Source organism: Cetorhinus maximus, chromosome 8, assembly GCF_964194155.1.
Source record: "Cetorhinus maximus chromosome 8, sCetMax3.hap1.1, whole genome shotgun sequence".
Lineage (NCBI taxonomy): Eukaryota > Metazoa > Chordata > Chondrichthyes > Lamniformes > Cetorhinidae > Cetorhinus > Cetorhinus maximus.
This window is the reverse complement of record NC_135886.1, coordinates 38,264,633-38,280,036: the sequence shown is the minus strand read 5'-3', so window position 1 is coordinate 38,280,036 and position 15,404 is coordinate 38,264,633. Positions and strand designations below refer to the sequence as shown.

General features: G+C 41.2%; 1 protein-coding gene across 2 annotated transcripts in view; it reads right to left on the bottom strand.

Moving 5' to 3' along the window:
• The window catches only part of LOC144683563 (synaptotagmin-B), a 254,746-nt gene that overhangs the window by 130,501 nt on the left and 108,841 nt on the right, over positions 1–15,404 (bottom strand). For both annotated transcript variants that reach the window (XM_078546705.1, XM_078546706.1), the window contains exon 4: positions 4,197–4,325. In XM_078546705.1, the coding sequence (XP_078402831.1) occupies positions 4,197–4,325 (129 nt within the window). The remainder of the gene's footprint in view (positions 1–4,196; positions 4,326–15,404) is intronic.

Here is a 15,404-nt window from a genome sequence, read left to right as displayed (position 1 = left end):
GCAGTTGACTCCGGTGCACGCCCGCCGAACGAAATATTGCGATGGCGCGCATGCCCGACGTCATCATGCGTCATTTTACGCGACGGCATGTCGGGCCCATCCCCGTAGGCCAACGGAAAAATCCTGCCCATTATACCTATCAATTACTTGGATGAAGGAGTAGAGAATTGTCTATCTAAGTTTTCAGATGACACTAAATTATGAGGCAGGGTGTGGATCAAGCAGAATGTTATAAAGTGACTTAGGCAGACATAGTGAGTGGAAAAAACTGGCAGGTGGAATTGAATATGGGGAAGTGATGTCATACATTTTGTAACCGAGAGGGGCAAGTCAGAATATTTACTTAATGATGAGAAAATAGGGGCTGTTGAAGCTATAAGGGTTGTAAGTGTCCATGGACTGAAAGCTAGTATACAGGTACAAAAATTAGTCAAAAAGGTTAATGGAATGTTGGCCTTTACATCAAAATGTGCAAAAGTGATCAGATCCCATCTGGAGTAATGCTTTCAGTTTTGAGCACCGAATATCAGGAAAGATACACTGGCCTTGGAAGGGTACAGTGCAGATTCACCAGAATTATAATGGTGATCAAAGGGTTAAATTATGAGGGCAAATTTTGTAGCTGCCTGAGTTTAGAAAGTTGAGGGGTGATCCAATCGAGGCATTTAAAACAATAAAGGGATCTGTTAGGGTAAACAAGAGAAAAACTTTCCTTTAGGGAATCCAGAGTAAGAGATAATGAGAATTGTTATCACATGGAGTGGTTAAAGCAAATAGCATAGATGCATTGAAGGGAAACAATAAATGCATAAGGAATAAAGGAATAGAAAGATATGTTGATATTTTGATAGGTTGAGACAGAGATAAAATTAAGAGCTTGGCCATTTAGGAGTGAAATCAAAAATTACATGCGTCAGGATTTTTCAGTTGGCGTGTGGGAGTGGGCCCGACATGCTCGAGCGTAAAATGACGTGTGATGATGTTCGGCGTGCGACCTGACGTCATTGCGCCATCTCGCGATGTTTCATCTGGCGGGTGCGCGCCGGAGTCGGCTGCGCGCCCACCAACAATTGATAGGCCCATTAAGGCCATTAGCTAATTAATTAATGTCATGTTAACGCTGTCTGTCCAACCTTAAGTTTGGCGGGCAGGCAAAAAGGCCAAGTGGCCTTATTTTTTAAGGAAACCTCATCCACGAGCGGGATGAGGTTTCTTAACGCTTTTATTAATTAAATAAAAAGTTTTCCTGAAAAAAATAAAAACACGTCCCATCTCATGTGACACAGTCACATGAGGGGACATGTTTTATTACATCTTTTATTGATTTTATTTATTATTTTATTTATTATTTTCAAAAGTGCTTCAATCTCCGAGGCAGCTCCTTGCAGCGCTGGCCCCAACTCTCCCTTGTCCCCCCCACCCGCACAGGTAGCGCTCTATCGCTCATGTACTACGCTGGGCGGGCCTTAGTTGGCCCACCTATGTAAAATGGAGGTGCGGAGCTGATCGCGGACAGCAGTGACCTCTGCGACTGCCCCCGCTGGGCCTGCCTGAATCGTGAAAAAAATCAGGCCATGGAATTTATAGCACAGAAACAGGTTACTCGATCCAACTATGTCTGTATTCATGTTGCACACAAACCTCCATCCACTCTATTTACTTCATATCAGCCTGTCAACATGCGAATATATCTTTCTATTCCTTTCTCCCTCTTGTACTTATCTACATTTCTCTAAAATGCATCTATGCTATTTGCTTTAACCGCTCCATGTATTAGCAAGTACTGTTTTCACACCACATCACACCACACCAGAAGCATTCCTTCTTGCAAAGGGAAGTGGAAATATAGAACTCACCCTCTCTTAAAAAGGCTGTAAACCCTGGTTCAATTGAATTTTCAAGACTGAGGTTAATGGATTTACATTAGGACCAGAATTTTTCGCTGAGCAGCTGGGCACGCGCCTGACCAGCTCGAGTGTGTGATGACGTCGGGTGAGTGTGCTGATGTCATTGCACACTCACAAGATATTTCAGTTGACGGGCATGCACTAAACTCAGAAGCATGCCTTCCGACATTAAGGCTATCAAGCCCCTTAGCGGCGCAATTAACTGGGATTTTTCGCTGAACATCCAACATTACGGTTGGCGGGCGGGCAAATCGACCAGGCGGCCTTTGCATTTTTCAGGAAACCTCATCCAAGGGTGGGATGAGGCTTCCGTTATTAAATTTAAAAAGAATGAAAATCTATGCACAGAGTTTTTACAATGCCTACGCTCAGCTTGTGTCGCATGGATTTTTTGCCGGATTTAAAAATCTTCATTTGATATTTTTGAAGTCTTCATCAACCTGAGGCAGCTCTCTGACTTCAGGGAGCTTCCTGTGAGTGCTCCCCCGCACCCGCGCTGACTTCAGTGCACACCCTCCTCCCAATCCCAACCCAGGCAGCACTGATCATTTTGGCACACGGTTCACACTGGCTAGCCGTTAATTGGCCAGCCAGTGTGAAATCGCGGTCGGCGGTCCGTTCCCCTTCCGCTCCTAGGCCCGCCAATCACGCCTGCATGCCGACCTACAAATCCTGCCCTAGGTAATATTAAGGGATATGGAACAAAAGCAGGTGAATGGAGTGGAGGTACAGGTCAAGCCATGATCTAATTGGATTGGGAAACACACCGAAGGGCTGAATGGTCTGCTCCTGTTCCCGAGGGCACTTGGGGGAATATTTTCCCCCCCTGTTGTGGGGGGGGGGGGGGGGGGGGGGCGCGGGTAGTGTGGAAGCGGGCGCGCCTCCAATTGCCACCATTTTATGTGGGCGGGCCAATTAAGGCCTGCCCAGCGTGACATCCGCCAGGAAGCGCCATGCGCTCCCTGGGCGGGGGGGGGGGGGGGGGGGGGGAGATTCCCTCAGCTAAGTGCTGCCTCAGGGAGATCAGCTCCGAATTAAAATTTGTAATACAAACGATAGAAAAATTTCCCTGACATAACCCCTCATGTGACACTGTCACATGAGTTAGGACATGTCTATAACATTTACTGAAACCCTTATTAAAAATTTAAATACCCTTATGAAACCTCATCCCGCCCATGGATGAGGTTTCCATGCTTTTTCCAAAGCCCGCCAGGGCTCCCGGCCTGCCCGCCAACCTTAAGGTTGGATGGGCAGGTCCATTAACGACTTCAATTAGTTTTTCAATGGCCTCAATAGGCCACTAAAATAGGAGTTCCACCTGAAATCATCCCGCGTCATTTTACGCGTTGGCGAGCGGGCCCCGCCCCCGCTCACTGACCGGAAGATCCTGCCCTTGGATATTACTCAGGCCAGATTCCACATCTTTTAGTTGGCTGGTTTGTGGCCGGCGCACAATAGCAGCAGTGTATACCATCTACAAGATGCACTGCAGCAACTCGCCAAGGCTCCTTCAACAACACCTTCCAAACCTGCAACCTCTACCACCTAGAGGGACAAGGGTAGCAGATCCATGGGAACACCACCACCTGCAAAATTCCCTCCAAGTCACAGTCCATCCTAACTTGGAACTATATCACCGGTTCTTCGCTGTCATTGGGTCAAAATCCTGGAATTCCATTTCTAACAGCACTGTGGGTGTACCGACACTCCTATCGTTCAAGGTCGCAACTCACCATCACCTTCTCAAGGAAATTAGCGATGGGCAATTCACATCCTATAAACATATAAAAAAAAGCACTGGCTGAGGCCGGGGAGTTGCATCACCTGAATCACTCTGACTGTTAGGGATTTCAAAGTGATTTAGGAATGTGGAAAGTGAACCAGTAAGTAAGGTTTTAAAATAGGATTAAGGTCCACTGAAGAAAACAATCAAGGACATGACAATAAGCTGCCTTATGAAGCAATTTCATTATATAATAGCAGACTGGCAAATTAAAATAAGCAAACATATCAGTGCTTCAAATATTCCATCCCCTTCCAATAGAGACTTATAGATTACAAATACAAATGTTAGACACAGTTTCTCAGCTTAGGCAAGAAGTAGAACATGTCCATATGAGCAATTAAACCATCCATTTCTCTTCTGCTTTGAACAGGAAAGTCTTTTGAAGCAACTTAACTAAGAACAAACTGAATGTTGGAATGACCCATACTGAACTGATCTCCATGAATTTCTACAACATCTTTTGCAAGTTCTGCAATTAAATCAGAATGCCAGCATCTCACCTGATTATTCTGGAAGTCATAATCCAATGAAAATTGCAGTTTTCCTAGTTTTTCTTCCTCTTTTGGTTCTCCGTCCTTGTCTTCACCTTCAGTTAAACCAGTTTCTGCGTCATCATCATCCTGTTTGGTCTGTGAAAAGGAAGCAAAACTTTGCAGTGTTTCTCCAGGCAGGCCCTTACAGTCGACAATATCTGCACAGCAAAGCTCCTGATTTAAAGGAAAGCATTCTTTTACCCCATAAGTGAGGCTGCTGATGCAGTAGATTATGCCTTTTGCTAGCTTTTACATAGGATTGATTTCAAGGTCATTAAATTAACAATTTGCACAAATACAAAGCAGTTTCACATCAGTCAACCGACAAAGGTTTGCCATCTTGGCTGAGGGGTGAATGAAAACCATCACATCAGTTATAAATGGAATACAAAAATACTGTGTGGAATTTTAACAACATTGTGGATCATTTTAAGAGACATTGAGACTGGTATTGATTTTTGAAACATTTGAACTTGAAAACATAGGCCACAAAAGGCAATCTACCATTTAAATGGCTGAGTGATTTTACAGTGCAGATCTGAAGAAAGCTGATGTGATTGAATATTAATAATCAGACGTGCAGATGATAATGTGCTTCAAAGGGAGCAAAGCAATACTAGAGTTATCAAAAAAATCTAGATGGTATTTTCCTGCATTGCTGCAGCTTCAGCTTTATAGGCTACATTTGTGTGCAATTTTCAATCCAACATGCCTTATCTTATCCATCAAAAATCTTAAAATTCCAATACACTTATGCCGGGTGCATAAGCTTTAAATTCAAAGTTGCCTCTATGGTTCCACAATCCCCATGTGACTGTCTGTGCATGAATACTCAAGAGGGATTAATTGCTTTTGTCTGATGTCCCTAAGACAGTTAATTCCACACTAGGCTTTCTGCCAATTATAAATAATATTTGTGTAAATTCATTTTATTCAGAACCATCCAGCAACTTTTATGTTTTTAAGAATGTATTGTTGCTTATGTGTTCCTTTGACCAATCAGATCCCAGAACCATTTGGTTCAGTCACATATGTGACCAATTCCATGCAAAGAAAAATCATGTGGCACACAATTTCCCAGCAGTAACAACGTCAGCATTGGGGTTTCAATATTCATTTAGAGGAGGGAGGCCCCAATATATCTGCTGCGTGTTCCTCAGCTGCCAGCAAATATTAGACTCCCTGATCATTCCTTCTGATCTGAATTTTGGCCCTAGCTCCCTTTAAATTTCCCAACCCATATGCTATTACATTCTTGGTCACTTCTTCCCAGCTGGCTGTAGCGCTATATCACCCCTGCTTGTTCCTTTCTGGCCCTGGTCTTTCTGCTTGCTACCTCTCACCCATCAGCATTTCCAACCTCATTGCTCATGCCTCTTTTATTGACCTTCTTTATTGCTCACTCGTGGCCGCAAGTAGGTCCATGCCTTTTAACACATGCATTCCTAACCCTGGCCTTCCTGATTGAGGTTGCAGTTGAAGGCCGGGAACCACAGATTTAAGGTCGGGATTTTCCGGCCTCATCGCCAGCGGGACCAGCCGCGAGCGAGGCGGTGCCCCAGCCAGAAGTCCACTGACTTGCGGCGGGACTGGAAAATCCCGGGGGGGCGGACAGGGGCAGAAAATCCCGCCAAACGGCAAACATGCAAATGGAGTAAAACCATAAACAAGTTCACTCCTTATTTCAAGGGAAAGACAAGGTCAGTTCCACAGTTATCAGTTGGGGTGATGCTGCAAGTTAGGCAAGGTAAGTGACACAGGATGAGAGACAGAGACTGAGAAAGAGCGTGATAGAGGCATCGTGAAAAATATATGGAAAAGAGAGGAGAACCAGCGACAGAGAAACTGACAGAAAAAATGAACGAGAAATTAAGAACAAGAGTCAGATAAAACAGATACAGAGACATCAATGAGAGATGTGCAGCAAGAGAAAGAAAATGGAAGAGATGCCAGAGTTTTAGATTGCAAATCAAGCGCATGAATTACAGGAGAGGAGACCAATCTTTTACATTTTTGTTTATTCCTGAGCAATGCCTCAACTACTGAACACATCACAGCAATTTAGAATTGTTCCTGTGAACTGTAAACAACACTAATTGAACTACCTTTACTTTTATAATATTAATACATAATTAAAAATAAAGTATAAAATTGCGGTATCCTCTTTGTTTTCCCATTTTAACTTAAAATAAATTACCTCATCAGATTGGCATGAAGAAATATGAGTTGAAGTAAATATATTTTAAAAAATATGTTAAATATAAATTTAGAATACTCCTTTCATAGCCATAACCCTACAACTCTTAAAAATGTTTTTAAAATCTTGATGAGCCGGACAACAGGTTATCGCCGACCATTAAAGTGACAGTAGCCCACACAACTTTGTCATGTGCAAGTTACCTGACTATATATATTATTTTATTTAGAATTGTTCCTGTGAACTGTAAGCAACGCTAAGTTGAACTACCTTTACTTTATTAATTATATTAATACATAATTAAAAAGAAAGCATAAAATTATATATAAAAATAATATATATATATACACACACAGAGACTGATAATAATTAAGATAAAAGCAAAAAACTGCGGATGCTGGAAATCCAAAACAAAAACAAAAATACCTGGAAAAACTCAGCAGATCTGACAGCATCTGCGGAGAGGAACACAGTTAACGTTTCGAATCCGTATGACTCGAAACTTTCTAGTAATTTCATTCCCTGACTCATTAAAGATCCCAGGACATGAGCTAATGAAAAGAACTGTTAGATTCACACCCATTGTTTAGCTAATTCAGTCCACTCCCCTTAGTTCGAAGTGGTTTAATTCAAATTCATCTGACAATTTGACTATCTCTAGCCCTAAATTCCTACTTTTTTTCTGTGACTTTTACATTTTTTAATTCAACTGACTGGATAACTGAAATGGTTTTAGAGCTAAAATCAAATTCAAATTTTCAGGAGTAAACTGCATCATAAAAACCTCATCTCCTTGTCTGGTCATTATTCATTTGAGGGATGCGCTTCAACAGAATGACCCCCAGATTTGCTTGCCTGGCAATAATCATTTCCCCAAAAGCAATTCAGTTTGTGAAGCACTTAGAAATGCTTTGACCAGATAAGGTGCAATATTGTTATGACTCAAGCAATGTTCTACTCTGCAGTGACAAAATACTCAATTGTAATAACAAAGACAAAATAGGTTAGAAGCGATATACTATCTGTACGAGTTCCTGGAAGTATCCTTTGGAAGTAAATTGCTTATAATTAATAATTGAAGACCTGTGTGGTGTTAACTGGTAATTTGTGTATAGTAATTACTGTTAGTAATAACCTTGCAATTAAACAAAATGATAATTAATTAGTAATTAACTATACCTGATATTCAAACAAAATAATATGTGGATATAAATCTACCACCGTGGAGGTGCTCAGACTACGTGATTGGTGAACCATTTGCTCAAATATCATTCACTACTGTTCTAGCATGTTTTTGAGAAGGTCCCATTTGAAAGTTCTGTGCCATTATTTGCATCTTAAAGTGAAAGTTTTCCAATTGACTTTGTAACCATTGAGCCTGGAATTCCGTGGTAGTTTCCTTTACTCCTGCAGTGGCGGGAACCTACGACAGCTGGAAATTTGACCAGGACACCCGGGCCCAGATCTTACGGTCTCCCGATCGTCGGGAGACTGGATATACGGCCCAAGTTGTGTGCGGGACCTTACGGGAATCCCAACGCGCTGACCTCTGTGGGAACGGCCTGGGAAATTTGAACTTCTGATGGGCAACTCCCCTCCCCGCGACTCTTTGTGAATGTCTCCAACTCTGAACTAGATTTTGGAGAGTTCTGTGGGGCAGTTACAGAACTGACCCTCCAATCACTCACATCGACCCCTCCCAGCAGCTCCCTCGACTACCTCCAGTTCTGACTGCCCCTCAACAACCCTACTACAACTCCGACCTGACGTGACGACCCCTCCCAAACATGCTAATTCCTGACCACCCAACTACCCCTCCTTGATCAGACCTGATCACCCCCCAACCACCCAACTAGCCCCCCAGCTCGACCTGACTACCCCATCTGACCCGACCTGAGTACTCCCTGACCCACCTATCCACCTCACCCACCTGCCACCCTACTCACCTATCACCCGACCTATTCACCTACTCACTAACATTCACACACTGGACATTAAAACTTACCATATGGCAGTTAATGCGGTAAAAACAGGGTGTGTCCTGTCCTCCCTCAGACACTACAGCGCTGTGGTGGAATTCTCTGAGGGGCACTGCGCTTTCTGGAGTAGCTGGTCTTGGAAGACTCGGCAAGAAATGTCGATGATTGCCACTTCTTAGAAGATCCGGGCCCTGGTAGTGTTGGGTCCCCGCATTCCACGTATTCCCGCCCCCCCCCCCCCCCCGCCTCCCCACCTCCCCGCAATAACTCCATCTCAAATTTCATCCATGGTTTCCACCCACCTCAACAAAAGCCATCACCATAAATTTTAGCAACTCCTGGGCATTCAGTGGGGCCTGGTAGATAGGCAGAAGCAGGGGCCCACCTGATGATTGTGGCCTGGATCTCTGAAGAGGATGCAAATTTTTTCAAAAGATATCTTAGTGTGGCTAAGGATGGAACTGGCGAAGGGCAACCTCTGCGGGCATTTCCAGCCATTTGAATATGGTGGGCACTCTAGATGCGGCCCTAGTGGGATTCAAAATAGGGAACCTCCCAAGACCTGGAAAAGCCCACCATAATTGCTGAGATTACTAGCTTGTGCATTGTTTAGGCTGTTGTAATTTTTACTGGCTACCTGCTGATATAGACAGGCACTGACTCACAGCTATGTAGTGGTATTTGTTTTTAATTTGACTGAGGACATTTGACATATTATCAGGGAACGTAACAATGCCAGCTAGCTGAAAGAATATTTATTTGGGTAGGTTTAATACAGCCATGATCTCTACTATCCACACGACCATCCCAGCTCCAATCAGCTCCTTATATTGAAAAATAATCACTTTTCCAACTTATTAGAAATCCAGAACAATTTAAGCAGTTGCAATATGTCAAAGGAACACTCTATAGCAATAAATGCTGTGATTAATAACACTTTTTTTTCTGAATAAGTTATTTTAAATTGCCATTGATTTTTTTCACAGTCCAATTACAAATGTTTTCATGTTCGAGTAAATCAGCAAAAATCTGATTGTTGTGTTTGCCACTAAGAAGCCAACTTTTTCATTAAACATGCATTGGACATAGCTTTTCATTGTCCAGCAACAAATGTATTTACTAAATTGCAACCTGGCGTCAGCAATCCTTAATCCTCTGTTCTCAAATCACCACTGATATTCAAAATATGCTTTTTTTTCCCAAGAGTACAGAAGGGAACATGTGCAGGCATATGGTTAAACCTTGAAACCAAGATAAAACAAATTCTTGGAAGAACCTACCATCCAGTAGAAATCCAGGGTAGTCAGAAAATATGGTCAGATAATATAGGTCAGGAAGAGCACAGAAAAAAAATTGAAAAGACAAAACAGGCAATAAACCTTCACAAAATGCCACAAAGAGATATGACGCACACAGAGTAGCTCAAACAAAACTGTTTTCAGATAGCAGTGATTGATTCTGTTTGCTTAATGTGCACTGTGCATTATCTGTCATTACACATAAATTGATAGGCTGTAATTCAAAATGATAAAAGATAATACTTTTTATCGAGTTCACCTTTCTTTTAAAATCATTTTGTTCCAATTTTCCTGCCTCTGTTCCCTTGCTTTCTAGTTCGTTGAGGTATTGATGCCAAAAGCTCTTTAGCGCCTCATTCAAGAGTCCATTGTTCATATAGTGCCTCATCCGTAAAGGGCAGAGACAACACCACTGAGCCCAGTGCTGCCCCCACCTTCTATACATATTTCCATACTAGCAACAGCAATCAGGGCCAATCACCTGGACTGATAATTCTCCTCTGTTCAGAGATGTGAAGGCCAATTGCAGCACTCCAACCGCTGCCCCAGCTTACATGAACTACCTCAGCACAAATTGGGAATGAAACCGAGTTAAAATAACAAATAATTCCTACACAATTTACTTATTTCTCACTGAGACGAAGGGCATGAATTTTCCAACTATTAGCTGAAGATTATGTCACCGATATTGTTAGCATGTGAATCTATAAAATAATACATTCCTAATGGCTTAAAACTCATATGCTTGCAAGCCAGAAATTCTGGGGTTGTTTAAAACATTTGGTGACGACATTGCTGTGACAAAGCAACTTAATTGGGGGAAAAAAACCACAATGGCCATCAGACAACAACCATCATCGCTTTGGACAGCCTTTAAATAATAAAAATTAATAATACCAAGTCTTCATATATAAATCTGCTTTCTTGAATACCAGTGATGCTGCACACTTTTATTTCCAGAAAGCCTTTGATAAGAGTGCCACACTGATGGCTATTGGATTTTCACAACATCAGATGTGGCCAGATATTATGCTGGATAGGAAATTTGTTGGAATATGATAGGCTTGGAGCCATTAAAGGGAGTGGATCTGCATGCAACAGATCACAGAATCTAATGTTCAGATTGTAATTGTTCATTATCTTCATAAATGATTTGGATAAGGTTGCAAATAGATCAATTCACAAGATTGGAGACATAAAACTGTGCATGGGTTTTTGAATTTATATCACACAAGTCGGAGGAATTGTCCCATATAGAGCAAATGTCCTTCAAGGTAGTTAAATGCAATGTTATACATTTGTGTTTGCGACAATCCAGGCGTGTGTTTGCAATGCACAGGAGCCCACTAAAGAATATAGAACAGAAGAACAGAAATGCCAAGGTAGATGAATTATTGAAGATCCAGATGTGAAAAGGAGGCCATTGACAAAGCAAATAAAGCTTTAGGCTGTATTGCTAGGACAGTACAACATAAAACTAGGAATACTATGTTTTGGCTGCACTATATTTACTATAGCCATATTTGGTGTACTGTGCCTAGTTTTGGTCCCCACAAATTTTGGAGGTAAGACTGTGGAGAATGTATAGAAGACGGCGATGAAAATAATATCTAGTCTTGTTGTTCTTAACTCCAGGAGTTGGGACTATTTTCATTTGAGAAGTGCAGGCTTAAAGAAAATATAATTGAAAATTTTAAAATGACCAATTTGATAAGGTATTTGAGAGGTATAACGATGGGAGCACAATTCTAAAAAGCATAAACAAAGAATAAGATTAGATTCTAGGAAGCATTTCTGTTCAGAGAGTCACTGTCCCCTGAAACATATTTCCAAAGTGTGCAGTAATGATGGATTCCCTGTAGTTCTTCAAAACGGAATGGGGCATGTTCATTGGAGAGGAGGACATTTCAATTTATAGAGGTTGCATAATACCTGAGAATAAGGAAACTAATGAGTTTTAGCTATCTCCTGGAGTAACTTGATTGTCTTTAAGGATTTGGAAAGGAATTTTGAAGAGTTCATCTCCCAGTAGATTGGATGAATAAATAGGTGCGTTTGTGGTCCAAAGACTCCACCTTGTTCAGATGTAAGGAGTTTGATGGGCCACATCTTTTCTTAATTTATTTGTATCTACTTTCGGTTAATTTCACCAACTCAACCTCCAGCTTCTACTCAGTTTCTAGCCTCAGCACTCCTTCCGTCCACTGTGAAATGCCTTGGGAAAATCTGCTACATCAAAAACACCAGATAAGTGCAAATTGTGCCACTTATTGGCTCTATTAATATGCCTGAAAAATATTACAAATATTTAATTATTCTTTCAGTGAAGTTTTTTCTCAATACTTGTTTTAATTTTACTTCTCATTCATTTAAATCGATGTAATTTGATTCTACTGGCCTGACTTACCTTGAAAAAACTATTTGCACCATTCCATGTTTTAGTTACTTCAGTATGGCTCTCTTCCTTTAATGTCCTTTTTTATAGGTTGCAAGACTAATATTTCTTTAAAGCTTATCCCATTCATACTTTTGATCACTTTTGTTGCTTTTCTCTGCATGCTCTCTGATATATTGCCTTCCTATTGTGATGTCCAAAACTGAACACAAGCAAGTTATTTAAAAGCAAAATACTGCAGATGCTGGAAATCTGAAATGAAAACAGAAAATGCTGGAAAAGCTCAGTAGGTCTGGTCACATCTGTTGAGAGAGAAACAGAGTTAATGTTTCAAGTCCGTATGACTCTTCTTCAGAACTGAAGAAAGGTAGAAATGTGATGGGGTTGGAGAGGGGGTGGAGCAAAATAGAAGGTCAGGGATAGGTGGGAGCTCAGGAGAGATTTGACAAAAATGCCATGGCCACAAGACAATGGGACTGTTAAAGATAGTGTTAAAGACTAAGCAAGGTTCTAATAGTGGCTAATATTTTTGCTCCACCTGTTGCAGCCCCCCTCTCTTCAAGAGTATAAAATCCATACATTCTTACCTCTCTTCAACTCTGAAGAAGAGTCATACGGACTCAAAACGTTAACTCTGTTTCTCTCTTCACAGGCGTTGCCAGACCTGCTGAGTTTTTCCAGCATTTTCTGTTTTTACAATCAACTTATGGTCTGACCAATACACTATAAAACTTTCATATAAACTTGAACTGTACTGTACAACCCTGTATTGCCAAAAGGAAAGATGTTTTTAGGAGAGGATCAGAGACAGAGCTACAGCATTGTATCTCCAATTCTCTACAGCATGAATTAATTCTCTCCTAGAAACATCAGTCATGGGGTAACCCCTTACACTTCAATATTCCCTTTTTTAAAAATTGTTTTGCAATATTGTCTAGACTGGAAATGATCCATCTTCTATTATTACTAGGTTGCTTTTTGAAGTCTGCCACAGCAAATTATATTTCATTCATTGTATATTTATGTCACACATTTGCTGAATGGGGAATTTTTACATTTGTCACTAAGGAATTTCACTTGCATTACTAATATATTCTTCAAATTATAAATTACTTTCTATGCCCCTACTCTCACTAATTTGACAAATGTACAAGTGATTTTGACTTTCAGGTCAATTACACAGGTGTGTAAAAAGGGGAGCACAAAGCATTGATCACTTGAGGCGGTTGGCGGTCTTCACTCAACACTTCCTCCACGCTGACAACTCACCTCTCATGAGTACTCAGTTTCTAGTTTTTTTTTCCCCCCATATCCTGTCCCACGTGGATCTCAAAGGCTTTTTGTTTAATTAGAAGTCTTCCATGTGAAAACTCTTTTCCAAGAGTGACAGTATGACACTGATGCTAATCATTTCAAATAGCTTTCCACTTGTCAGCAATGTTTCGATGTTGTAGTGGAGTACTAACAGTGGAATGAACAAACTCAGGCTGACCTTGTACCTGATAAGCAGCCAGTGCTGCCTTAATTATCATGGTTGCAGATAGCAGGAACTCTTTAAATCTAGTACAATGCTTGCTTTCCTGAAGTTGTGGATTTGGCAATATCAAATGACAGCTACGATATATTTCTAAGTTATGGTTAGATGAAAATTAATAATACTGTTGCAAATTATAAATTAATTTTCCAAACACAGTGAATTCTACAGAACAGTTTTTATCATCTTAAACTGAAATACCAACTTAAACTGAAGTTTCCGAGGATCAGAGGGACCTTGGTGTACATGTCCACCGGTCCCTTAAGGCAGTGGAACAGGTAGATAAGGTGGTTAAGAAGGCATATGGGAAACTTGCCTTTATTAGCCAAGGCATAGAATATCAAAGCAGGGAGGTTATGCTGGAATTGTATAAAACGCTGGTTGGGCCACAGCTAGAGTATTGCGTGCAGTTCTGGAATCCGCATTATAGGAAGGATGTGATTGCACTAGAGAGAGTGCAGAGAAGATTTACCAGGATGTTGCCTGGGCTGGAGAGTTTTAGTAATGAGGAGAGATTGGATAGACTGGGGTTATTTTCCCTGAAGCAGAGGAGATTGAGGGGGGACATGATTGAAGTGTATAAAATTATGAAGGACATAGATAGGGTAGACAGGAAAGAACTTTTCCCCTTGGTGGAGGGATCAATAACCAGTGGGCATAAATTTAAGGTAAGGGCAGGAGGTTTAGAGGGGATGTGAGGAAGAATTTTTTCACCTAGAGGGTGGTGGGAATCTGGAACTCACTGCCTGAAAGGGTGGTAGAGGCAGAAACCCTCATAATATTTAAGAAGTATTTGGATGTGCACTTGCGATGCCATGGCATACAAGGCTATGGGCCTAGTGCTGGAAAATGGGATTAGAATAGTTAGGTGCTTGTTTGACCAGTGCAGTCTCAATGGGCCGAAGGGCCTTTTTCTGTGCTGTAGACCTCTGTGACTCTATGAAACATAAGTCATATCAAAATCATCATCATCATTTCTATGATCAAAATGTTTCTTGTATTCAACAGGATACATGGTGCTGACCAAACCTATCGATGCAACTTACTGAGGCTTTTATTTCATAGAATCATATAATGGTTGCAGCACAGAAGGAGGCCATTTGGCCTATTATGTCTATGCTGGCTCACTGCAAGAGCAATTCACCTAGTAGCACTCCCTTGTCTTTTCCACATAGACAGCAACTTTTTCCTCATCAGATATTGATTTTGATTCCCCTTTGAATGCCATAATTGAATCTGCCTCCACCACACTCTCAGGCAGTGTATTCTAGATCCTAATCATTCATAGTGTGAAAAAGGTTTTCTTTTGTCGCTATTGTTTTTTTATCCAATTAACTTAAATCCGTGCCCTTTGGTTCTCGATCCTCCCCCCAATGAGAACTGTTTCTCTTTATCTACTCTGCCTAGTCCCCTCATAATTTTGAATGCCTCTATCAAATCTTCTCTCAATCTTCTCTTCTCTGTAATCTATGTAACTGAAGCCCCTCATCCCTGGAACTAATCTTATGGAGCTTTTCTGCACTCTCTCTAATACCATCACATCGTTCCTAAAGTATGGTGCTGAGAACTGGAGGCAATATTCCAAATGAGGCTGAACCAGTGTTTTATACAGGTTTATCATAATTTCCTTGCCTTTGTGCTCTATGCATCTATTTATAAAGCCCAGGATCATATGTTTTTTTAACTGCTCTCTCAACCTGTCCTGCCATCTTCAAAGATTTCTGCACATATACCCCTAGGTCCTTCTGTTCCTGCACTCCCTTTAGAATTGT